General features: G+C 29.4%; 5 protein-coding genes across 11 annotated transcripts in view; 1 reads left to right on the top strand and 4 right to left on the bottom strand.

Annotated features, from left to right (window-relative positions):
• Window positions 1-339: 339 nt before the first annotated feature.
• LOC108741119 (DDB1- and CUL4-associated factor 1) lies at window positions 340-10,840 on the bottom strand. Of its 3 annotated transcripts, XM_018475773.1 has the most exons (27): window positions 10,487-10,840; window positions 10,177-10,327; window positions 9,983-10,126; window positions 9,798-9,925; window positions 9,369-9,547; window positions 9,199-9,311; window positions 9,052-9,148; window positions 8,416-8,561; window positions 8,185-8,352; window positions 7,729-7,862; window positions 7,527-7,665; window positions 6,963-7,181; window positions 6,216-6,382; window positions 5,936-6,158; window positions 5,726-5,863; window positions 5,193-5,346; window positions 4,780-5,129; window positions 4,172-4,296; window positions 3,875-4,111; window positions 3,348-3,537; window positions 2,929-3,137; window positions 2,787-2,871; window positions 1,863-2,072; window positions 1,483-1,675; window positions 1,108-1,265; window positions 982-1,039; window positions 340-742 (listed from the first exon to the last, which is right to left on the bottom strand). In XM_018475773.1, the coding sequence occupies exons 1-27, from the start codon at window positions 10,594-10,596 to the stop codon at window positions 540-542; spliced, it is 4,428 nt and encodes a 1,475-aa protein (XP_018331275.1). In that variant the 5' UTR covers window positions 10,597-10,840; the 3' UTR covers window positions 340-539. The 3 variants fall into 3 exon arrangements, with proteins under 3 accessions (XP_018331275.1, XP_018331270.1, XP_018331272.1); XM_018475768.1 differs by having other exon boundaries at window positions 5,936-6,382; window positions 9,798-9,940; XM_018475770.1 differs by having other exon boundaries at window positions 5,936-6,382.
• Window positions 10,841-11,149: 309 nt separating this feature from the next.
• Window positions 11,150-13,183, bottom strand: LOC108741118 (protein disulfide-isomerase TMX3). Its single transcript, XM_018475767.1, has one exon. The coding sequence runs from the start codon at window positions 12,856-12,858 to the stop codon at window positions 11,581-11,583; it is 1,278 nt and encodes a 425-aa protein (XP_018331269.1). The 5' UTR covers window positions 12,859-13,183; the 3' UTR covers window positions 11,150-11,580.
• Window positions 13,184-13,347: 164 nt separating this feature from the next.
• Window positions 13,348-16,643, top strand: LOC108741132. 2 transcript variants are annotated; one of them, XM_018475798.1, is made up of 2 exons: window positions 13,348-14,491; window positions 16,211-16,643. In XM_018475798.1, exons 1-2 carry the CDS (start codon window positions 13,568-13,570, stop codon window positions 16,220-16,222), a joined length of 936 nt encoding a protein of 311 aa, XP_018331300.1. In that variant the 5' UTR covers window positions 13,348-13,567; the 3' UTR covers window positions 16,223-16,643. The 2 variants fall into 2 exon arrangements, with proteins under 2 accessions (XP_018331300.1, XP_018331298.1); XM_018475796.1 differs by lacking the exon at window positions 16,211-16,643 and adding an exon at window positions 14,548-15,146.
• Window positions 15,428-19,976, bottom strand: LOC108741130 (tryptophan--tRNA ligase, mitochondrial). 4 transcript variants are annotated; one of them, XM_018475793.2, is made up of 7 exons: window positions 19,961-19,976; window positions 18,819-18,996; window positions 18,471-18,625; window positions 18,313-18,420; window positions 17,329-17,602; window positions 16,651-16,769; window positions 15,428-15,749 (listed from the first exon to the last, which is right to left on the bottom strand). In XM_018475793.2, exons 2-7 carry the CDS (start codon window positions 18,927-18,929, stop codon window positions 15,527-15,529), a joined length of 990 nt encoding a protein of 329 aa, XP_018331295.1. In that variant the 5' UTR covers window positions 18,930-18,996; window positions 19,961-19,976; the 3' UTR covers window positions 15,428-15,526. The 4 variants fall into 4 exon arrangements, with proteins under 4 accessions (XP_018331295.1, XP_018331294.1, XP_018331297.1 ...); XM_018475792.1 differs by lacking the exon at window positions 19,961-19,976 and adding an exon at window positions 19,036-19,308 and having other exon boundaries at window positions 18,819-18,986; XM_018475795.2 differs by lacking the exon at window positions 19,961-19,976 and adding an exon at window positions 19,036-19,128 and having other exon boundaries at window positions 18,819-18,934.
• Window positions 19,977-20,516: 540 nt separating this feature from the next.
• Window positions 20,517-20,931, bottom strand: part of LOC108741125 (organic cation transporter protein) — a 31,983-nt gene continuing 31,568 nt past the window's right edge. Inside the window, exons 10-11 of the mRNA XM_025977007.1 lie at window positions 20,746-20,927; window positions 20,517-20,684 (exon numbers count right to left, since the gene is read on the bottom strand). Of these exons, the coding sequence (XP_025832792.1) occupies window positions 20,550-20,684; window positions 20,746-20,927 (317 nt within the window). The 3' untranslated portion in view covers window positions 20,517-20,549. The remainder of the gene's footprint in view (window positions 20,685-20,745; window positions 20,928-20,931) is intronic.

The raw sequence follows: 20,931 nt of genomic DNA, 5'->3' as shown, positions 1-20,931 counted from the left end.
TAACTATCTATAAGATAAAACTTGTGCTATTTATAATACATATTTTTTATTTACGTAATTTTTGGAATACTGTCAAAAGTTATGTGGTAAATAAATATAAATACCTACATAATTTTATTTGAAATATAATAGAAAAATTGAAATACTTCTTCAGATTTAATTTTTTTTAACTTTAAGTGATTTGTATCATCAATACAAATTAGATATAAAACAAGACTTAAGTTACAAGTTTTTCATGTGAAACTGGCTTAGAAAAAAAAAAATAAAACCAAATTTAACGCTTAAGAAAAAATATGTTTTATTTTTCTTAGGAAAACAACAACGCAATCAAACGCACAATCAATTGGTTTTCGATTTATATACACATTCAATTATTCCTGTAACTCACTTTGAAAAACAAACAATTAAAACGGCTTAAAATGTACATTCAACGCCCAACTGTTCATTATTTTTAAAAAACGTTTGTTCGAAATTTCGAGTACGGAAGCAATTCGATTAATTATATCCCGTTATTACCAGTAATTAGTTATACAAAATGTTCAATATTCAAAAAGAAGATCTTCGATCGCACTCATTCCAGATGATCCGCTCACGTAAGAATCGTTGCTATTGTCTGATAAGTCTGTCCAACTTACATCAGAGTCACTACCATCATTGTCACCTCCATCTCCCCCATCCCCTTCGTTATTACCATTGTTGTCGTTATTGGCAACTTCTTCAACAACATCCATTACCACCGTATCTAAATAAACACGAAAAGTTATAAATACTCCGACTAATGGGCATAATATTAACAGAACTTTGCTTAAAATAGTGTCCAACTTAAAACATAATACATCCATAAAACGTACTGTAACTGTATGAAAACATATAAATTAAGAAAATTAAAAATACTGTTATAAATGTGTATCATCATGATTTCTGAATTAGTTAAAAAATTAGCTCTAAATCTTTAAAAGTAACATAAAATAAATAACTTGCCATTTTCTGAACCGTCGTCATCAGACCCATCCATATCTTCTTCATCGTCTTCTTCTTCCTTAAATAAATAGTATAAATTTAGAATTGGAACCTAATCTTATTAAATGCAATAAAAATAATAATTACCTGTTCATCTTCGTCGTCTCTTCTTCGCCCAACATCATATATTCTAACAACAGATTCTTGTACGGAATGATAAGCACCTTGGTTTTCAACAATTGCTATTTGTGAATCAAATTTATTTACCGCCAAATAATAAATGCTTTTTTTTACATCGATTGTGGCTAGAACCAAAATCAAGAGTACAAAATTACATGCACATTTTCATGACTAGTTATAAAGGAAATAAAACTTTTATCGATGTTTATTTTTGTAGTTATTTATGTATATCAAAGAAATTTAGAAAATTTGAAGGAACAGGGAGTTTAAATAAGGATGATGTATTAAAACACAAAAAAATGTTTGCAAGCATTAAAAACTATATTTGTTATTTTTACTTACCAATGCTCGAATAATCAGTAGCGTCAACGGTTTTAAAACTGGAATCAAAAAGAGGGTCATCCTCCTGCTCTAAGGATATGGCATATATTGCACTATTAACTGGAGAAAATGTTACTTCACACTGATTCAAAACTGGCACTGTTTTCAACAACTGGAATGTTCTTATGTCCCAAACTTCTGTGTTCGAAACAATCTGAAAGTAAACGGCTAATTTTAGTGAACTGGAGCAAAGAAAACATTTTAACAAATTGAAAAAATATTTTAAAGTTTTATAAATAAGAATTTGTATAAGAAACATTTTCAAATTAATATGAAACCTTTATATTTTGTTTAAATTTATCACGATATAAATATAAACTTATAAGTTATTCATTACTTACTTCAAGGCCATTAGGGTGAAAAACGCCACTTTGCATTTGATTTAACTTATCTAACTTGTGAATTTGTTGACTAGTGTTAACATCAAATAACACTCCATCAGAGAGGACTAAGTCATCAAAAGGACTAAAAGTGGCTTTATTTCTTGTGTAATTATTGCTAACCGTAGGAACTAATCTGCTTATCGCGAGTCCAGTATTAACATCATAAATCTGTAACATATAAAAATACATGATAATACAAAATTGATTAATATAGCAAGGACCAAGTAAAATGCATAGCATTGGCAAGAAAAGCAAAAATTGAAACTTCTTATGTAAATACAATATATACAAATCGCGATACATGGTAGATGTATTAGCTTAAGAAACTCATCAATTATTAAAGAATGAAGGTGTTTAACGATAATGTAAGAAAAATTCAAATGAAGATAGACGAAAAACGAAATTCGTGTAACTAAAACTGTAGCTGGCCCTTTTAAATTTAAGACATGTCCTCTTAATGCTTTTATCAATATTTTTTTCATTTTGTCTTTTCTAGAGCAAAATATACAAACAAGAATGTATTAATCAACGTTGCGATCAAAATAACAATAGTGAAAAGAAGGCGATTTTCTACAAAATATACCTGAAACTGCTCAAGCTCCTGAATCTAAAAAAGGCATGAATATTGATATAATAAAAACAAATTTTGATAATAACATTATTAAGTAGATATGCCTTAAATATAAAAAGGGTAGCTAAAATTTTGGTTGTATTCATTCTATTTTTTACTAATTTTCAGAACAATTTTTCTTACATTAAAGTCCTTATCTTTTGTTGTAGCCTAAAATTTTATAACAAGAACAGAAATTAAAAATTTAATATCGCAACTGTACAAATAGATATTTAAGTAAAATCAATTACTTTACAAAAATGTATACATACTGTTGCTTCTTCTCCTTTTGTTCCAATTATTTTGTCTTGGGTGGTTTTACTAAATTCCAAATACTCATCAGACTCAAATGCGTACCTAGAATTACAAAATTTATTAGATATCGAATATATTATACAATCACAATTATCTTACTTCATTTCAAAACCATTCGGAGACCATAATGCTGATAAAGGCCTTCCCCACCTCGAACTTGACACTATCAGACTTCCTTCTCTGTTTGGTTCAATGTGATCCACGTAACTATCGTGAGCTTGAAAAGACGACTCTTCGTTTCCGGTATGTAAATTAAAAAAGCGTATTTCTCCAGAATATTCACCCACTATTACACTTTGGTCGCCGGGCTAAAACATATTGCAATAGTTAGAAGAATTCATTTAAATAATAGACTTCCCTATGTAGAATGTAATTTTACTGACATGAAATAAATTATTTAATTAAATAATAAAGAATGGAGTTGATAATCATTTTAAAGTCTTTCTTGAGACGTAATAAAATGCTAATGAAACAACTATTTTCAATGTTCCGATAATGTATGTAAAATATAGACGTACTGTAAATCTAACACAAGTAAAAAACCCATCGTCTGTTGGTAATCGAATGGTCTGCACAGGACAAAAACGACTATGAATGAGCTTTCTGTCTAACGCTTTACTTTGATAACCTAAGGTTCGTCGAGCACATCGCATAACAAAATTATTGGCTGCCTGTATTTTTGGCTTCGGATCTGGACACTTGTGAGGCCTGCGAAATTAAAAAATTTAGGCAAAAAAGAACTTATTTTTTTTTTTACTTTAATTACATATGATACAATGTTTTACATTTATTACGATAAATATTGGAAAAAGAGGAACTGATTGTATTTTTTATAAGTCTTAAAGAAAGATCCAAACATAAAAACAGGAAAAATTCTGAATTGAGTGAACTTTTTTCTTTTTTATTAAAATTAGAAGTTAACTTAGTTAAATATTAACAGTTAACTTTTAAACTGAAATGATCTATGGAATTAGAATCAATTGTTAATAAGAAAAATAACAAAAAATTAAATACTTGAAGGGGCTCATAAAAAAGACATACTTACACGAATAAATTAAACTGAGGACAAGTAGCCATAGGATTTTTACACAAAGCGTGCTGATTTGTTAAGTATTCCGTTATAATCGAATCTAATGTTATTCGTGGCTCTAAACCGTTAAGAGACTCGTCACTATTATTACTAGATGGTGGCATTACGACTTTGAATAAGGGTTCAGAAGACAACTGCTTTTGTAATCGCGCATTTTGCATAGGCGAGGAATGTGGCTGTGGTGGATTTTTTCTGCAAAGAAAAATGTTTGTTATTCCCAACAAAATATACTGTCAACACGAATAGACTTACTTAACCAATTTTATTTGGTGTTGTGAAGGTCCGTTAAAAAGGGTGGAACTTGAAGATGAGGAATCTAAACCTTGGGAAGCTGTCGACTGACTATTTCTAAATGATGATGTAAATGATAATCTTTGCTAAAAAAGAAATACATTATTTCAAATTTTCACGAATGTGAGTAAGTAATAAAGGGCATTGTTTGTGCATACATCCATATACAAGAAGTTAATGTTATGAATGACCTAATAACGTTTTTTTATGTTAGTAGTAACACAACACTGAAAATTTCAAAAGCGTTTAGTTATTTTTATTTGTTACCTAATTATTCATATATTTATACTAAGTATAAATATATAAGTAAAAATGAAAATTTAAACAAAAACGAAATTTTTTAAAATGCTACAAAAATAAAAATTAATTTTGATCGACCTTCTTTTCTTTTAGGTCAAAATTTGTTAACAATTACAATAAATTAACTGAAAGTTTCCAAAAAGTGTTTTTTCCACAAATATCAGTATGACTAATTTTCATATAGTAGAAATCAGCTCTAACTTTTTTACAAAAATAATTTATGTATTACCAGGATATATATTAATATATATTCGTTATTTATTACTTACCCTGCTAGGTGTTAATGAAGAACTATAACGAAATTTAGTAGGCAAGGGGTTGGAGTTATGCACTGTTAGAGCACTTGTTAAATGCGCTTCTTTAAGTAAGGTGGCGGCACTGTCTTCCAAACCTTTCGAAACCAAGTGTTGATGTATTAATTGTAATAACTGTCGGTCGTTGAAATGAATTTTCGTTTGAGCCACAACGTTAGCCCTATGAATATTCGCTAAAGACACTTCTAAGTCTTTGCCATTGTGTTTCGTTTTTCCCGATAAACGTTCTAGAAGTTCCAATGCGTATTTTTGAAATGTCACATGCTCTTGACGTTTTTCTTGCAGGATTGGGTCTCTCATTAAATCTGAAAAAGTCACTGCCGTTTCAAGAAAGCATAATTAAATAATGTAATACAAAACACTGTTACTTTGCAATCCGCCCGACGTAAATAGGGGAAGTTTTGAAACTATCTGCCGCACAGTTTCGGACCTTGCCAAACCAGCTAACGCCTTACACGCCAATGTCCTTATACAGTCTGCATCTGTGATTGGTGTTTTTACTTGCATTAAAGTCAAAAGAACCTGAAAAATATATATTTTAGCGCAACTTATTAAAGTGTATAACTAAACATAATAAACATAATGCGTGAATAGAGACTTTCCCACGTATTTAACACTTAGCGGTAACTAACTCTGCTCGAGATTAATAAAATTAATATAATAGACGGACAACAGGTTCAGTAAAAGCACATGCCCGCATCATTTAGAAGTATTACAAAAATTTTTAATTTAAATTTTCAGGTAATGGGTTCAGGAATTTCAAGTTTCTGTGATGTTACTGGATAGGTGTTTCGATTAACGCGTAATGAGTATTTCAAGGTATGGCTTTTTTAATTCCATGATTTACTTTTTTGAATAACAAGGAACAACAATGGATCAAAACTACTTTAAAATAACTCACCATTATACCACTGTTAGCTCTTACACAATCCCAAACTTTCTGTATAAGTTCTTCTGAACTTTTAAACTTTGTTTTCTTGCTAGGAGAAGACGTCCCTTGGGAATTGTTAGTACTGTATCTGGCAATAGCTCCTCCAACCTGTAACAATGTCGCTTTTTTACGTAAGAAAAAAATTCAAAAAGTACACAATCTGACAGTTTTATCACTTACTCTCTGAATAGGAGCACAAACGCAATTAACTATTACTCGAAGCGCCGCCTTTTGAACATCAGGGTCCGCGACGATTTCACCATCTGCTGCTCCTAAAATTATGTTCATTCCAACCGTTAATGTTTCTTCTGGTAAATCGACACGATCACAGAATAAAAGTTGCACTTTTGGCATAACACATGCTATTGCTAAAGCATCAAGAGCACATCTAACTGTTTCAGCTCTAAAAAAAAACATCTTGTAAATAATGTAAAATAAAAAACTTTTTTCAAAAACACACCTGCCGCTGTAATTCCATTCGTAAGCAAACGCGATTATTTTTAAAAGGAGAGTCATAGCTCCAAGTTTCAACATTTGATCAACAGGTGGCCAATGTGCTCTAAATGGCATTAATTGAAATAATGATTCTATTTGTTGTTGTACTTCTTCTGGCGAAGATTTGCAGGCCTATCAATTATAGATGAATAAACAATTAAAATTATTCAATTTACCGATCTTTCGGAAATTATATATGATTATAAACAACTTGTAATTTTGAATATTACTTATATGATAAAATAAATAACAAAAACATTTCATTACCAAACATATTAATGTTCCTCAACAGCATGTTTCGGCAGAATAGCTAACATCATGCAATAATTAAGAATAGACTACTAACAGCCGCTTTTTAGATTTAGAGATGCAATCGTTATTTGATGAGTGAATTTTTCCTACTAATGCTGAATGACGCAAAATTTTTTTAAAATTTGTCCGAATAACTCGTAAAACGACTTAAAATATATTGCAAAATTCATTAATAACCAGCTTAATAATTCTTCAATACCGACAGTACGAAAATATAAAAAAAAAACAAGAACAAAAAATAAGTGGACAATTTCATTAATTTATTTTGTCAACACGACTATTGTATCGATACTACTTGCGTTATCTTCGTTTTATATTAATTTGCTATGTTTCACAAAAAATTCATCTTTGAAAGTTAGAATTTAAAAAAATTATTAACAGAAAAATGTCAACGACTTGCCTTATAACTTGGCTGCGACGGAAGTGCAGGTAAATGTTGTTTTTCATTAGGTCTCAATTGTGATCGCCGCAGCTGCTCCACTTTTATATACAAATGCGCCTCTAAGTATCTTTTATACGCTACACAGACGTGTCTCACTATTTGTCTTGCTGCACTTTCTACATCTTCGTTTAACGGCGGAGTATTTTCTTCGCTTGAAAGTATCGGTAGAGTCGAAATCTAATTATAAAAACATTTTAATTCAATAATAATAACAAATCTAGGAAACTCTCCCATTTTTTGTACTCATATGTTAACAATCTTTTGGGTACTTTTTTTAAATTCTTTCACGAGAAAAATTACAGCAAAGTGTAAAATGTTGAAACAATTTTTTTTTATTCTCAAAATAACAAAAACTTGGCTGATTTCTTTATTCGTATTGAAGTAAAACATTTTTTTTTATTTAAATTTATCAGCACATTCAAAAATTGGCAGTATTAAAAGATTAATTATTAAATAAAAAACTCAATTTCTTCTCATTTCTTTAAATATGTCATAAAACTGCGTGATAAAAAAGCACCTTACCACATTGTGCATTTTCCGTAATCCGTCTTGTTCGTCAAACTCTTCCAAAATGACTCTAAATTGAAACGTTAAGCCGAAAAACATCGTGGCATGACATCTACCAGAATCGTGAGAACACTCCAATAACCACAACGCGTATCTGCATAAAAAAATAAGTTTTAGTAAAGGCTGAACTCATGATTATAAATAATTCGGCACTCACTTAACGAGACTGTTGACGATATATTTCGGCAAGAGACAAACTCGTTCCATCGCCTCTTCACAGTATCCTAAGTAATACAAACAAATGGAAACACCTGTGGCTGCAATGGAAGGCCTAGGCACTTCAAGCAGACACTACAAAAAATAAATAGTCAGTTTTAATTGAACCATTGATTTACAAAATGTTTCAAAATCTGCAATACATATTAAAGTTAAAAAGCAATAATTTAAATGTAAATGTTTCAAATACACATGCTTTTACATGTTAATCTTTTATCGAAAGTACAAACAAATAATATGGGTTGATTTATAGACAAAAATATGTGATAAATTGTTTTAAATTTCTTATTAAAAAGTATCTCATAAAAATTCACTGTTTACATTTTATTTGTTTGGATATACAGGGATATTAATTTCATAATTTAAATTCTTAGTTCTAAGTTTAAAAGTCTCTTACCTCGAGTCCTTTACAATGAATAAATTCTATGGAAAATTTTTTGTGACATAATAAAGCTGCTAAATATTTTAAAGCTTCAAAAGCTAATCGAGCCTCTTTCGTTTCTCGGACATTCACATAACAGAGTATTAACTCGAGAGCATTATTTTCAAAGACGTGACTAAGAAACTGTAATAAAAAGTATGCAAGATATATCGCTCAAAGTTTAATTTTTACAAAACAAAATATTACCTCTTGATATTCTCCCATTGGCGTTAAATACCTTAAAATCAGTATCTGCTTTGTAGCTAGTGTAGGAGGATACATTTGCATTGTACCTATTACATAACTTTCTAATTCTGCCCATGAAGAATTACTTGTTTCAGAAAACATATGAACTGAAACAAACAGATTTGCTTTAAAAATCCCTTATTTTTAAAATTATTTAATATGAAAATATTTTAATAAAACGGTTAGTAGGTAGTAGAGGTGCACGGGATGGCGATTTTCTGACTATAGGATAATCGGGTTTAACAAAAATAATATATTTTGAGCAAATATAAGTGAATAGTAATTTTAATGAAAAAAATGTTTATATTACAGAAAATTATCGATTTTCATTTATATTGCATGGTTTTCGCTTCCTTGCCATCTCAAAACTGATGATTTCAACTTATCTGATTTCTTTGATATCAACTACATTTAACGCTATTTTTTTTAATTCTTAATAAATAAAAATGTGTGGTTTTGATATACTTATTATTGTTATTGCTGTTTTCTTAGCTCTGGTACCCAACCGGATCCAAAAAAAGGTATCGAATAGTCGGGTACCGGATCCAAACTGGGTACCTGTTCAATTTCTAGTAGTAACTAAAAAATAATATTCACCTTTACTTGTAGGACTAAACGCTTCATTTCGTATAGGTGAACCAATATCCAATTTAATCCTTTTCCTTCTTCCCTCTTCCAATTCCGTATCAGACAACTAAAAAACATGCGATAACAAACAAATTTTTTGCTAAAATGGATACTTACGTCAGTTTTTCTTATAATTTGATTTTCTAATTCGGATCTATCGGGACTTGTGATAAAAGGTGGTGAGCAATTAGGCGATTGCGTGGGCATTACACCATTCTGTTGGGTTAAAACTAAAATATTCGATTATATTAAAATTTTAAAAATATCAATCGGAAATGTATACATACTTTTATTGTTATTTACCCTTGATGGTGATTTACGATTTTCATTTTTGTAAGGGGGAGACTTTATACTCGAAAAGTGTGCAAAAGGCCGTGATGATGTACTACCATTGGCAAAATCAGAAGACTGTTGCAAGTGTCGCAACCGTTGCAATAGTAAAGGTACTAATCTACCATTTTGCTCCCTAAATATGACTTTAATTAGGTTTACACAGAATTAATTATACCGATAAATGAGCGCTACAGTACAAACCTTAATAAACATACATTAAATAGATTAAACTGTCTCAATTTGTGTGAAGCGACCAAATTACAGATTTATGAGTTGTTATATTGAAATTAATTTTATATTTAAATGTACAACACCACAACTTTAAAATTTGATACCATAAAAATATAATCATTTATAAAACTCATGCATATTAATATGTTTACCTGAATCTAGTAGCTATTTCAGGGATTTCCATTGCAGCAGCTAATAAACCAGTAGCATAACTTTGTAAAGGTTCTATGGAGTTTGTTGCCCATTTAATAAGCCTCTGAATTAATCCATCCATATCTGGCTGCATTTTGTATAACTATAAATATGAGTAGAGATGTTTACTAAATGATAAACTCACCTGAAAAACAACTGATGTCTCCAAGCCTGGTAGAATGTCCAACATTAGACGACATGCAGCTATATTCATTTCATCTATATCACGACCAGTTAAATCCTGTCGACGATTATGATTATATGTATCACGCAAATAATCATTTACCAACTAAAATACAACTTTGTAGAAATAGATATTGCATTTGAATATATTTTTACCTTTGTCATAAAATTATCTTTACGGAACAATGCTTTTAAAATCTGTCCCAATTTACAATCTGGATCTGTTCGTGATGGATGTCGTTCGTCAAATGGATCAGGATCCATTTTAAAATAATTCTCAGTTTCTACCTCAATTATTTCGGCCATCCTAAAATCATTGAGACCTTTTAAACTGTAATATATGTATTATATAAATTAAACCTGCTAAGAAACAAATTAAAATGTTGAATAGAACATTTCCTAATTTATATAAATGTAAAACAACTCATTATCACTAGAAATTTTTCATATTTAGACATAACCTTACCTGGTTAAGGTTGGGACAGGATTATAATTAGGTTGTGCATTTTCATCTTCCCAACTTCTCATCAACGTTGTTATTTCGGAGACCACATTCTGTCCGTTTTGATTTTCCATTTCTTTAAAAATTTGATTAATAAACTATACTTATATAAAACATAACCTATATGTACGAAGTTTATCACGCAACGTCAAGTAATACTTCAACCACTAGTATGTCACGCAATTTTGGGAATTGAGGCACAAGTGTTATCATTACAGTTTATAATTGCATACTCTTTATCTTACAATAAATGGTTTCTCATGTATGAAACGATTTTCTGGAAAATTGTTCTACGCGCCGACATAAAGAATGTCTTTAGCGTTACGTATGCCGGTAGTTAAATTCAACTTTTTACTGTATCTAAAGTATCTGTAAACGACTTTATGGACTCATTTCATACAAACCGGCTGGTTAGGTTGGGCAAAATTCTTTTTGCTTTAATTAATAACCAGTCCAAATAACAATCAATTTATTTTATACTTTTATCTCTTTATATTACAATTCTAATTAAGCGACTAGATACACATTTTATTCCTTAAAAATACCGTTACAAAGTTTAAATATTATTAAATAATTACTATTTGATATAGGAAATACTTTTTTAGGCAGGTACAAATAATTACTGGATCTCCATCACGTTATAATAAATTATAATAAATATTACTTTAACTACAGTATTTAGGTACTTACTTAGAATAATCACAAAACTCCTGTTTAATCCAATACATTACGTTCGTTAATGCTAATTTAAGAAAAATATCTCTTAATGTACATTAAACAGAGATCATACCAACCTATAATTTCATAGTACAATTCGTACAATAAATACAATTCACAATATTCCTTACACATTTACCTGTAATATTTGATAATTTCCTATTTCATGCATAGATTATAAATGTTTTTTATGGCCAATTGACAAAATAATAAAGCATTTTCTTTACATTAAATCCATATAACAGCTATTTCACAACAAAAGAATTAGTGAGCAGACAATAATATACTATATGGTACATGATATATGGGTTTTTTAAGACTAATTTGTCTTTATATGGATTTTACTCTTCCTTTTTATGTAAAAGTTGTTCTTCTTCCTCTTCTGCATCCATTATATCAGCACAGCAGACTGAATATATGATCAGTGATAAAAATCCTAATGGTAATCCAAAAAGAAGTGTTGTCAAAACAGGATTCCCCCACCACATTTCTCCAAGTGTAGTTCTCGCTTCAAAGTATGTTCTATACAAATTTACTGGTAAACTGTTACCACCATATGCAGGTGCACTTTGATTGAATATCTGTTCTAAAAAAAGATCAATTGCTTCTTCAGTTAATTGAGAAGGCTCATCTTCAGGAATATAATGATGATTGGTTGTCGAATTTAAAACAAGTAAATATGGTAATGGCAAAACACTCATGGCTATACTATTAGCCAATTCAGGACTTCCAATCCAACCAAACTGAAAATGCTTGTGATACTTATCTCTTTTCTTTAGAGTAATTGCTTTAATTCTGTCACGAAACTCCTCCATTTCTTTAGAGATCTGGAATAATTTATTTTCTTCAACAACAGCCATAACAATATACTTTTTAGTTTGTAAAATTTGATTTATATTGCCTCTTGTGACTTTCTGGAATGTTTCAAATCTTTCTTCGTTTAACCACTTATACACACTTTCATTAATTGTGGCAAAATCAGCCTGTGATTCTATTATTGTATCAATATATGTATACTGCTTGCCTTCTTTATAAACTGATAAAGAAGGCAACTGTGAAGCATTACTATATAGTTTTGCAACACCAACATTAGCAGCATAGAAAAAGCTATAAGGCTGAAGCTTAGAAGCTCCATAATAATAGGAATCCCATAAAGAGCCTTCTTTTTCTCCAATATACAAAAAAAATAACTGATTACTCATAATAAGAGACTGCAATTTTTCAGATTGTTTTATATCTTGTATTGGAGGACCTGCCATCCGTAATGCAAAACTTACAATTTCTTCTTTGGTTCTATCACCAGTAAAAGTTTGGTGTTCAGTATCCCTGATATATTTAATTGTAGGAAAACTTCTAACAGAAAATTCAGTTGCCAATGAGGAAAAACGAGTACAATCAACTTTACCGACATTTATTGATGTTCGATATAGAGCTTGTGCAACATGAGCATAAACAGGTTCTAATCGTTTACAGTGTCCACACCATGGTGCATAAAACATAACCAACCAATGCCCACTATCCTTCCTTATTTCTAAAAACTTATCACTTAATTCCAATACTCTGGAAGCTTCTGCACTTAAAACAAACGCCAGAGGCAAGAAAAACAAAACTAACACCATTTCTGGGATAAATTAATGCACTATAATTTAATTAGAAAATTAGCTTCCCTTTGGATTTTAATTAAATTATTTAATGTTTTCCATGTTAGCATAACATTAATAATGTCTCAAACTTGTAACGTTAACAGGTAGATATAAACATATCTTTTTAAGTTTTTGTTGAATAGCATTAATAAATTTTAAAGAGTGCACATTTCGGCGTTTTATGATTTTAACATTTTAACAGAACATTGTTAAAAACCCGCTCTATTATTGTTGAAAAATCAGAAATAGCCTAAATCTGCCAAAAATACAAATAAAAATATTTACAAAACAGTTTTTTATTTTTTTTTATTCACTTTTTCCAAAGAACTTAAATATGACAAGATCCATAGACAAGCGCGTACAATTAATCTGAATTAATCCCATAGATAATATTAATCCTTTGTAGATCTATTATCTATGTCTATGGCGTACCCCTAGACTAGGCGCACCATATGTAGTAATAGAAGAAAAATAAAAAGTGTGACAGTCAACAAATGATCAAAAACGTCAACAAAATACAATATAAGATTAGTTAAATTTAACAAAATTGGAAACTCAAGACTCAAAAAACTGAAAACCAATTAAGTTCATAATAATATCAATCGAATTCTAGGAATGTGAATGCAGGGCTCTAAAGGACGACGAAAGTTAAAAGCATACATTAAAAGTTAGGAAGTATTTAACAATGGATGATCCTGTAAGAAAAATTACCAAATTACAAATATTGAGCTATATAGATGATTTCATTCAAAATAATGTAAAAGTACTGGAAAACCCTTGTTATACAGACATAGGAGAATATCATAAATTAATGAAAAAAATTAAATCAAAGATGATATATTCCCATGAAGGTTGTGGAACAAAAACATCAAAAAGAAGAAAAAGTAGTGTAGAAGTCTCAGTAAAAGACTCGGTTTTAAATACTATAGATAATTCATTAAGTGAAGTTTCATGTACAAGTGATTGTACTTCAAAGGATATGAATTTATCCACCAAAAATAAGGTGGTTTTAAATTGCGGTATAAGTAAACCCATAGTAATTAAGGAAGAATTGCCAGAAATAAAAACTGAAGTATTTGAATTTAATCCACGTGAACATGGTATATATGCAAGTGAAAGCTTTAGTCCAACATGTATAGAAGTTAAATCTGACAATTCGCATAATATTATATTATATGAATTACATAATGATAATAATTTATTACAAATTATTAATAATGATAATGACACAAAACCAGACAGAAATATGATGATCTTACAAAAATTACTGAGTAAAAATTCGTTAAATGTTGCAGTTGATTGTGGAAACAATAATATTAACAATAGCGGAATAAAAGTAGATACACCTTTCATAAAAGAAGATATTGTGTTATCTGATTATGAGCCTGCAGAAATAAAAAACGATGATTATTATAACACCATAATAAAAAATGAACCAACACAGTTAAAAGTTCGGACTGATCTGGTACAACAGTTACAACTTGAGCAAAATTCATCAAATGGAATTGTAAACATGGAAAATACTGCTGCATTTATTGGAACTGATGCATGTAAATCTATTTCAAATAAAAGTGGAAGTACTTTATCAAATGAGAATTCTAAAAAACAGGTAAATATTTTAAAAAAGGTGTTACATAAAAAAAAATATAGTATATTTTTAAAAAGCACATTTACAAATAAGCCTAAAAGTAAAAAATATACAAGACATTGCACTAATAAACGAAGAAAATACACAGAGTTAATGAAAAAGGAATCAACAGAAAAGAATGAAGAAGGAATAACTATTAAAAATTGTTCTGTACCTCTTGTTAAAGTGGAGGATGAATTGCTAAATGATTATAAATTAAAATCTAATTTGTTACCGAGAGATACAAATATACCTATGTTTAGTAAACTATTACTTCAAGACATGATGAATATTTCAGCAGGAAAACAGTTAACTTTTTTTTCACCAGAAAACTTAAATGTTTTAATAGACAAACTTAGTCAGGATAATATAAACAGTGAAGAGGTGCTTTTATTTTTGAATACAAACGATATTGTTACCAAAATGTATATGGATCATTTCCCACAATTTGAAACTGCCATTTTAGAGAACAAAGTGAAAGTTATTGATAAGACTGTAGCAGAGATTTATACTAGAGTTCAAGGTATAAATGTCTTTTTTGATACATATGTTCAACAAAAACTCAGTGCTACAGTTATTAATAAACATTTTGGGTACTTTAAAAAAAATATGTCTTATGCTTTAAGAGTTTTAAAGTAAAACAATAGTAAAAACGTTATTTATTAATTCTAATTTTATTTTAAAACTATCTGTAAAAACTAATCTATAATTTATAATTGTCAATTTAGAAATAAACAAATTGTAGCAATAAAGTAATGATTTCTAATTTGCATGTGGTCTAGCTATGTGATTCTTGACGTAAAACATTCCTGCGCTTTGAGTCATATAGACAGTACCACGATAAAAATATAGACCTATACGCAGGAACTTTTTCGCGCAAAAGTATCGAGACCTTTAATTTGATGTGTGATAATTGTATGCAATTACTACTTCCGAATAGCTATTAAATTGTACATAATTTTTAAAAATAATGCTCAGTTTCTGTATCTAATAATTTATATTTTTCATATTTTCATTTCAAATTACAATGAAACTCGATTCTTCTTTTAGTTTTTCTAAAAAATTTATTCCTACTTTCCGTCTGACTTCAACCATTGTTTCTTCTGCTGTAGCTTGAGCTTTTTCAGAACCTTCTCTTAAAACTTGGTCAAGATATTCAGGGTTTGCAATGTAAGCCTCTATCTTTTTCTTAATAGGTAGTAAATGTTCAATAATAACATCAGCAACCAGATGTTTGTACCTACAATTTTCAATTTATATATAAAGTGTATGTAGTAAGAAACTACCTCCCTTTTTTTAATAGAACAATAAATGAAATGATTAACAAAATGTATTGTGCCCATATTTTAAACAAAACAGAAGATAACATTTTAAGAATGATACCGTTTTATTACAAATGTAGGTACTTAATAATATATTAAGTAATATAATATAATATTATTATCATTGGTACGGTTTCCTTTAACATTTTCGATTTATTTTTTTTTATATTTCACCTAATTTATCTATTATTTATTACAGCAGTAGCACCTTCTTTTTATTATTTTTAATAATGTGTCTATGAATTTCGATTCATTGAAATACATCGTTTCTCAGTTTTCTGCAATTCATTAACAAATCATGCCATATTTTTGATCTGCTCTTTTTTTTCTTTTTGTATTAATTTTTTAACATAATACTTAGATAACTTTATTATACTAGGGGCAACACTAAAAATTCCCCCACAACGCAATCGGGAGATAATTTCGTGTTGCAATTTAAAAACTACTGGTAATATTGAAAATCAAACTACAATAAAGTAAGAGAAAATAGGTACAGAAAATCTAGATCAGACTACTGTCTATAAATATGGATGTGGGTGATCTAGTTTTGGGGAAATGCGATGATATTGGAACTAGTAGATGTGCGTCTCCAAGAAGTCTTTGAACTGACTATATTATGGTGAGAACAGTAGCAGGATGAAAGAATTCAGCTCATATAAGCGAAAATTGTAACTTCACCTTCGATATAGAATTATGTACATACGCTGCAATTTTAATGAGTAATACTTTTGATTGACGATGATGTTATTGATATGAAAAAAACGGAATATAAAATATATAGAAATAAAGGGGGACGCTGCGTCTTAAAAAAAATCTTACTTTAAAGTATCTAAATACTGCGACTCTTCAACTATAACTTGCGGTTGTTTACCACTTATAAGTGAATGAATTAATATCAAATTTGATACTCCAGGCCTACTCTCAGGATCATAGGTCACCTGAAAATAAATAGTTAAACATTGATAATCTAAAACAATATGAGTAAATGATTATAATATATATTTGGAAATTTTTATTAACAAAGTCGATAAAAATCAACTGTATCGGAAATGCTTTTTGGGGAGCTGTGTAAACCATTGGAACTTCTGAAGGTAATCTATGACAAAATTACTTTTTTCGATATAAAAATTTTACTTAATTTTGTAGCCTCTTATGCAATTTTTGTCAAAATAAATATTATTATGATCTTACTCAATCAATTTGCCTGTGTACATATACTTTTTCAAGTGATATTTTAAAAATTATGTGGGTAATCTAAAAACATATACAAGGTGCCCATATTTCATAATCAAGCGTGATTTCAATTAGTTTCAAATTTCAAAAATAAGTATTTCCACGTTAATATTTAGGTACTGGAAACTTAAAAAAAGTCGAGTAAAAAGTAGAAAGATTTAGAAGAGGCTAAAGATTTGAACCATTTTTACTATTTTAATATAATTTTGTTTAACACCCTACGAAAAGTTTAAATTATCATAAAGGAACAATTTTTAAACTTACGGCAGAAGTGAAGTCTGTAACTGCTTTTTTAATTTTCTTCACAATATCGTCCGATGCGTCAGTTAAACAGATTCTGCTTTTTGAATCAGGATCTGACTTGGACATCTTTTTAGATGGTTCTCTTAAACTGCGTATCCGGGCACTACCCTTTTCAGATAATAATGTACGAGGTATCGGAAAGACTGTACCAAATTTTTTATTAAACATTTGAGCTAATTCTTGACATAATTGTAGTTGTTGAATTTGATCTTCTCCTACAGGCACATGTGTTGCTCTGCAAGTTAATTGTTATTTCGCAGTAATTAATTTATTTAATCATGTGAGTTATTGAATTACTAAAGCATACAAAAGAAGATTAGTAAAGCTATAATATGCTAAATGAAAATTTTGTATAAAGTAACACTATTGTAAGTCACCCTTTGCATTTATTAATACTTACTTTGTTATATGCGTAGTCATTAAGCAAATTTTAAATCTACACAAATTGAACTTACATTACTTGAAATCATAAAGGGACATTCATCTATAATACGATAACTAAAGTTACTTTAGAGACAGCTTTAGGGCTAGATATATGTATAGGGGCAAAAGATTAGTATGTTTAGATAGAGTGATATAGCAGTATTAGCACCTAGCAAGGAGTTAGAGATAGTCTTAAATAAAATGGAAGCAGTATTGACAAAACAGTATTGTTCAAAAATAAATAAAAGTAAATCAAAAATATTGGTATGCAATGAAGAAAAAGTATGGAAAGAGTAAATATAAAGATAAGTAGATGAAATAAATTTCAAGGCCTATTGGAAGCACAAACAGGCATTAAGAATAGTAGAGATAGACCTAGATTAGATTACTGTTCAACAAATTTGAAGATGTGGGATGTTCTGGTTTTAGAGAAATGCTAAGATTAGCTCAGGGTAGGGAAGAGTGGAGATGTGTGTCCCATCAGTCAAAGGATTGATAACCCTATGATGATGATATACTTACTTATGAACAAGAATATCAGCAGCCTGCAAAACAGGATAAATAAATATTCCTAATAGAACATCTTTTAATAGTGCTGACTTTTCTTTGTACTGTGGCAAATGCGCCAACCTAAAGAAGTGGATTATTAAATGAGAACTGACGTTTTTATTTATTTTTACCTTGCCATGGTACAAATGCATCCTAAATACCAGAACAATTCAGTATGTTGAAGAACACGTGATTGTTGAAATATTACCGATTTATTTGGATCAATTCCACAAGCTAGTAATGTTGCAGTCATTTCCAATATGCTTTTGGGCAAAACATTTGGATCCTTTAATAAAATAGACATTTATTTGATTAAATGAACACTTAAAACACCAAAACTCTACAAAATGTTTGGAAAACTAACTTTAACCCAGAATAACTTGGGTGTCTAAACGTTTTGTAAAATTTTAGGGTTTACTTTCCATATCACTCAATTATATTTTGTATATACATTTGACTAATAAAGAAGATACTTTTACCTGTGGCAGTGTTATTGAATGAAGATCAACAACACTAACAGTAATGTCTTCATTTTTATGTTGTAAATCTATCCATTGTGTTATAGCCCCAAAATAGTTCCCCAAATGCATGGATCCTGTAGGTTGTATTCCAGAGAAAATTTTACGAGGAAATTTGCCTGTATTAGACTATAAATGTCTAAGAAAAAAATATAGTAATTTTATAAGGATTAGTTACCTTCGTGTTAATATAACGAGTTGAATTAAGAATGGATAAAATAAAACACTTTTGTATTTTCTTTGAAATAAACATTATTGGTCAAATTGTTTTAAGACTGCGCATATAGAAAATTCAATAACTACTTCATATTAGTAACACCTAAATCAATAATGTGTTTTAAATTCAGCAATGTTTTTAAGTTTATGTTAAAACTTTTAAAATTTACTATAATTTCCATTGGATGATTTCATAACTTTTAAGGTTATGCTCATAGAAAAGACTAGATTATGGTTAGATTCATCGACGTTTACTAAATATATGTCTATGGGCATGACTATGGTTATTAACATAGATAAGAAAGTTAATAAATATGCTATGAAAATAGGTACAAGTACGTTCCGATCATAGATATAGGATAATTGAAAAAAAGTAATAGATGCACGGTATACTATTAAGCAGAATGAACATGGCGTTTGTTCAAAGATTTTAAATAAATTACTATTTGCTTTATCTTAATCTACCTAATTTTGTGTTTTTTATACTTACGTCGAAACATAAGTTTTATTTATGTATTTATGATTTATACGTCATATTGTCGAAATCGAAAGAAAAGACTACATCAGGAAGTTGTGATTTCAGGGATAATTTAATAAAAACTTCTGAAGTACAAACAAATAATATGGGTTGATTTATAGANAATAGAAAATTGTATTTGCCGATCAGTTATCTTTTCTTAAATAATTATATACCTTATTAAAACAAATAACCGCAATCCCCAAGGAGGATGGGAAATCAAAAATATGCTATTAATCTCTAATTTATCATGTAATAAGTATATGATGTGAATAAAAAGTTTTGTTCCGCCCACGTATATTAGTGATACTAAAGAAATAAAATTTAACTATTATTTGCAATAAATAATTAAAAGATAAATTTTGTTTACCTTCAGTACGAATGACACACGATGACAGGGACGTGTGGCGTTCGTTTAATTTTGATAGCTTTAAAATTTTCGAATGAGTGGACTTTGAATTTATTCCAGCACCCGAAAGAAGAATAGAATGAATTTCGCGTTTGCTCAAAAATTAGAAAAATAAGAAAGTTAAGACCAAATATACGCAGAGTTTCTGCTATGATTTATACGTCTTCATGTTGAAAGCGGAAAAAAGCGTAGGATAGAAAGTTGTGATTTCAAGGATAATTTAATAAAAAATAAAAGCTTCGCACCTATTACCTTACACTTTTAAAGAACGGATTAAATTCTTTATCGAAACTGCAAGACGTAACTCGCAATTTCGATCTTATTTGATTTCATCATAAAATTTATTTATTCATTAATTAATGTTATTTTATAATAATTGAAAAATTTTGCAAATTGTTTAGAAATCGTAACAAAAGAAGGCATTACAATTTTCAACACAGTTAAAAATTATCAGTTATCATCTGGTTTAACTGCCACAAGCAAACAAATATAAAAGTTCATTAAAAAGAAACAAAAGTAATGTTCTAACTTTTATTGCAAAAATGTACTTTTATAAACTTTTGGCTTCTTCAACTGTTTCTGGCAGTTTGTTTCCTAACGTTTCGGGCAATTTTAGAGCCAATAGACCAGCAAATACTGCTAAACAACCAAAAAGTAACATTGGCAAAAAATCAACATATACACCCTAAAAATGATTTTAATAAAATTTTGTAAAATACTTAAACTCATTATAATACTACACTTACGAGTAGAGGAACATACGGCGCTAGTAAAGATCCCACTCTAGCCATTGTAGAGGATGCTCCGACACCTCCGCTTCTTATAACAGTAGGTAGTAATTCTGCTGTATGAACATAAACCACTCCAAAGGCTGCTGTTACACCAAACTTTCCGATTAAAAACAGTATTAAAACTGCCCAATAAGCATCTAA

Source organism: Agrilus planipennis, unplaced genomic scaffold (assembly GCF_000699045.2).
Source record: "Agrilus planipennis isolate EAB-ADULT unplaced genomic scaffold, Apla_2.0 scaffold31, whole genome shotgun sequence".
Classification (NCBI taxonomy): Eukaryota; Metazoa; Arthropoda; class Insecta; order Coleoptera; family Buprestidae; genus Agrilus; species Agrilus planipennis.
This window is presented reverse-complemented; position numbering and strand designations above follow the sequence as displayed.

What these genes read in the sequence shown, in the direction of transcription:
- LOC108741119 (XM_018475768.1), bottom strand. Translation starts at nt 10,596, where the DNA reads ATGGAAAATCAAAACGGACAGAATGTGGTCTCCGAAATAACAACGTTG. An exon ending in AGACATCAGTTGTTTTTCAG is followed by an intron (nt 9,941 to 9,982) that starts GTGAGTTTATCA and finishes TCATATTTATAG; the next exon opens with TTATACAAAATGCAGCCAGA. An exon ending in CTTCATTAACACCTAGCAGG is followed by an intron (nt 4,297 to 4,779) that starts GTAAGTAATAAA and finishes TTTCTTTTTTAG; the next exon opens with CAAAGATTATCATTTACATC.
- LOC108741118 (XM_018475767.1), bottom strand. Translation starts at nt 12,858, where the DNA reads ATGGTGTTAGTTTTGTTTTTCTTGCCTCTGGCGTTTGTTTTAAGTGCA.
- LOC108741132 (XM_018475796.1), top strand. Translation starts at nt 13,568, where the DNA reads ATGGATGATCCTGTAAGAAAAATTACCAAATTACAAATATTGAGCTAT.
- LOC108741130 (XM_018475792.1), bottom strand. Translation starts at nt 19,110, where the DNA reads ATGTTTATTTCAAAGAAAATACAAAAGTGTTTTATTTTATCCATTCTT. An exon ending in TGCATTTGTACCATGGCAAG is followed by an intron (nt 18,421 to 18,470) that starts GTAAAAATAAAT and finishes CCACTTCTTTAG; the next exon opens with GTTGGCGCATTTGCCACAGT. An exon ending in CAGTATTTAGATACTTTAAA is followed by an intron (nt 15,750 to 16,650) that starts GTAAGATTTTTT and finishes TGAAAATTGTAG; the next exon opens with GTACAAACATCTGGTTGCTG.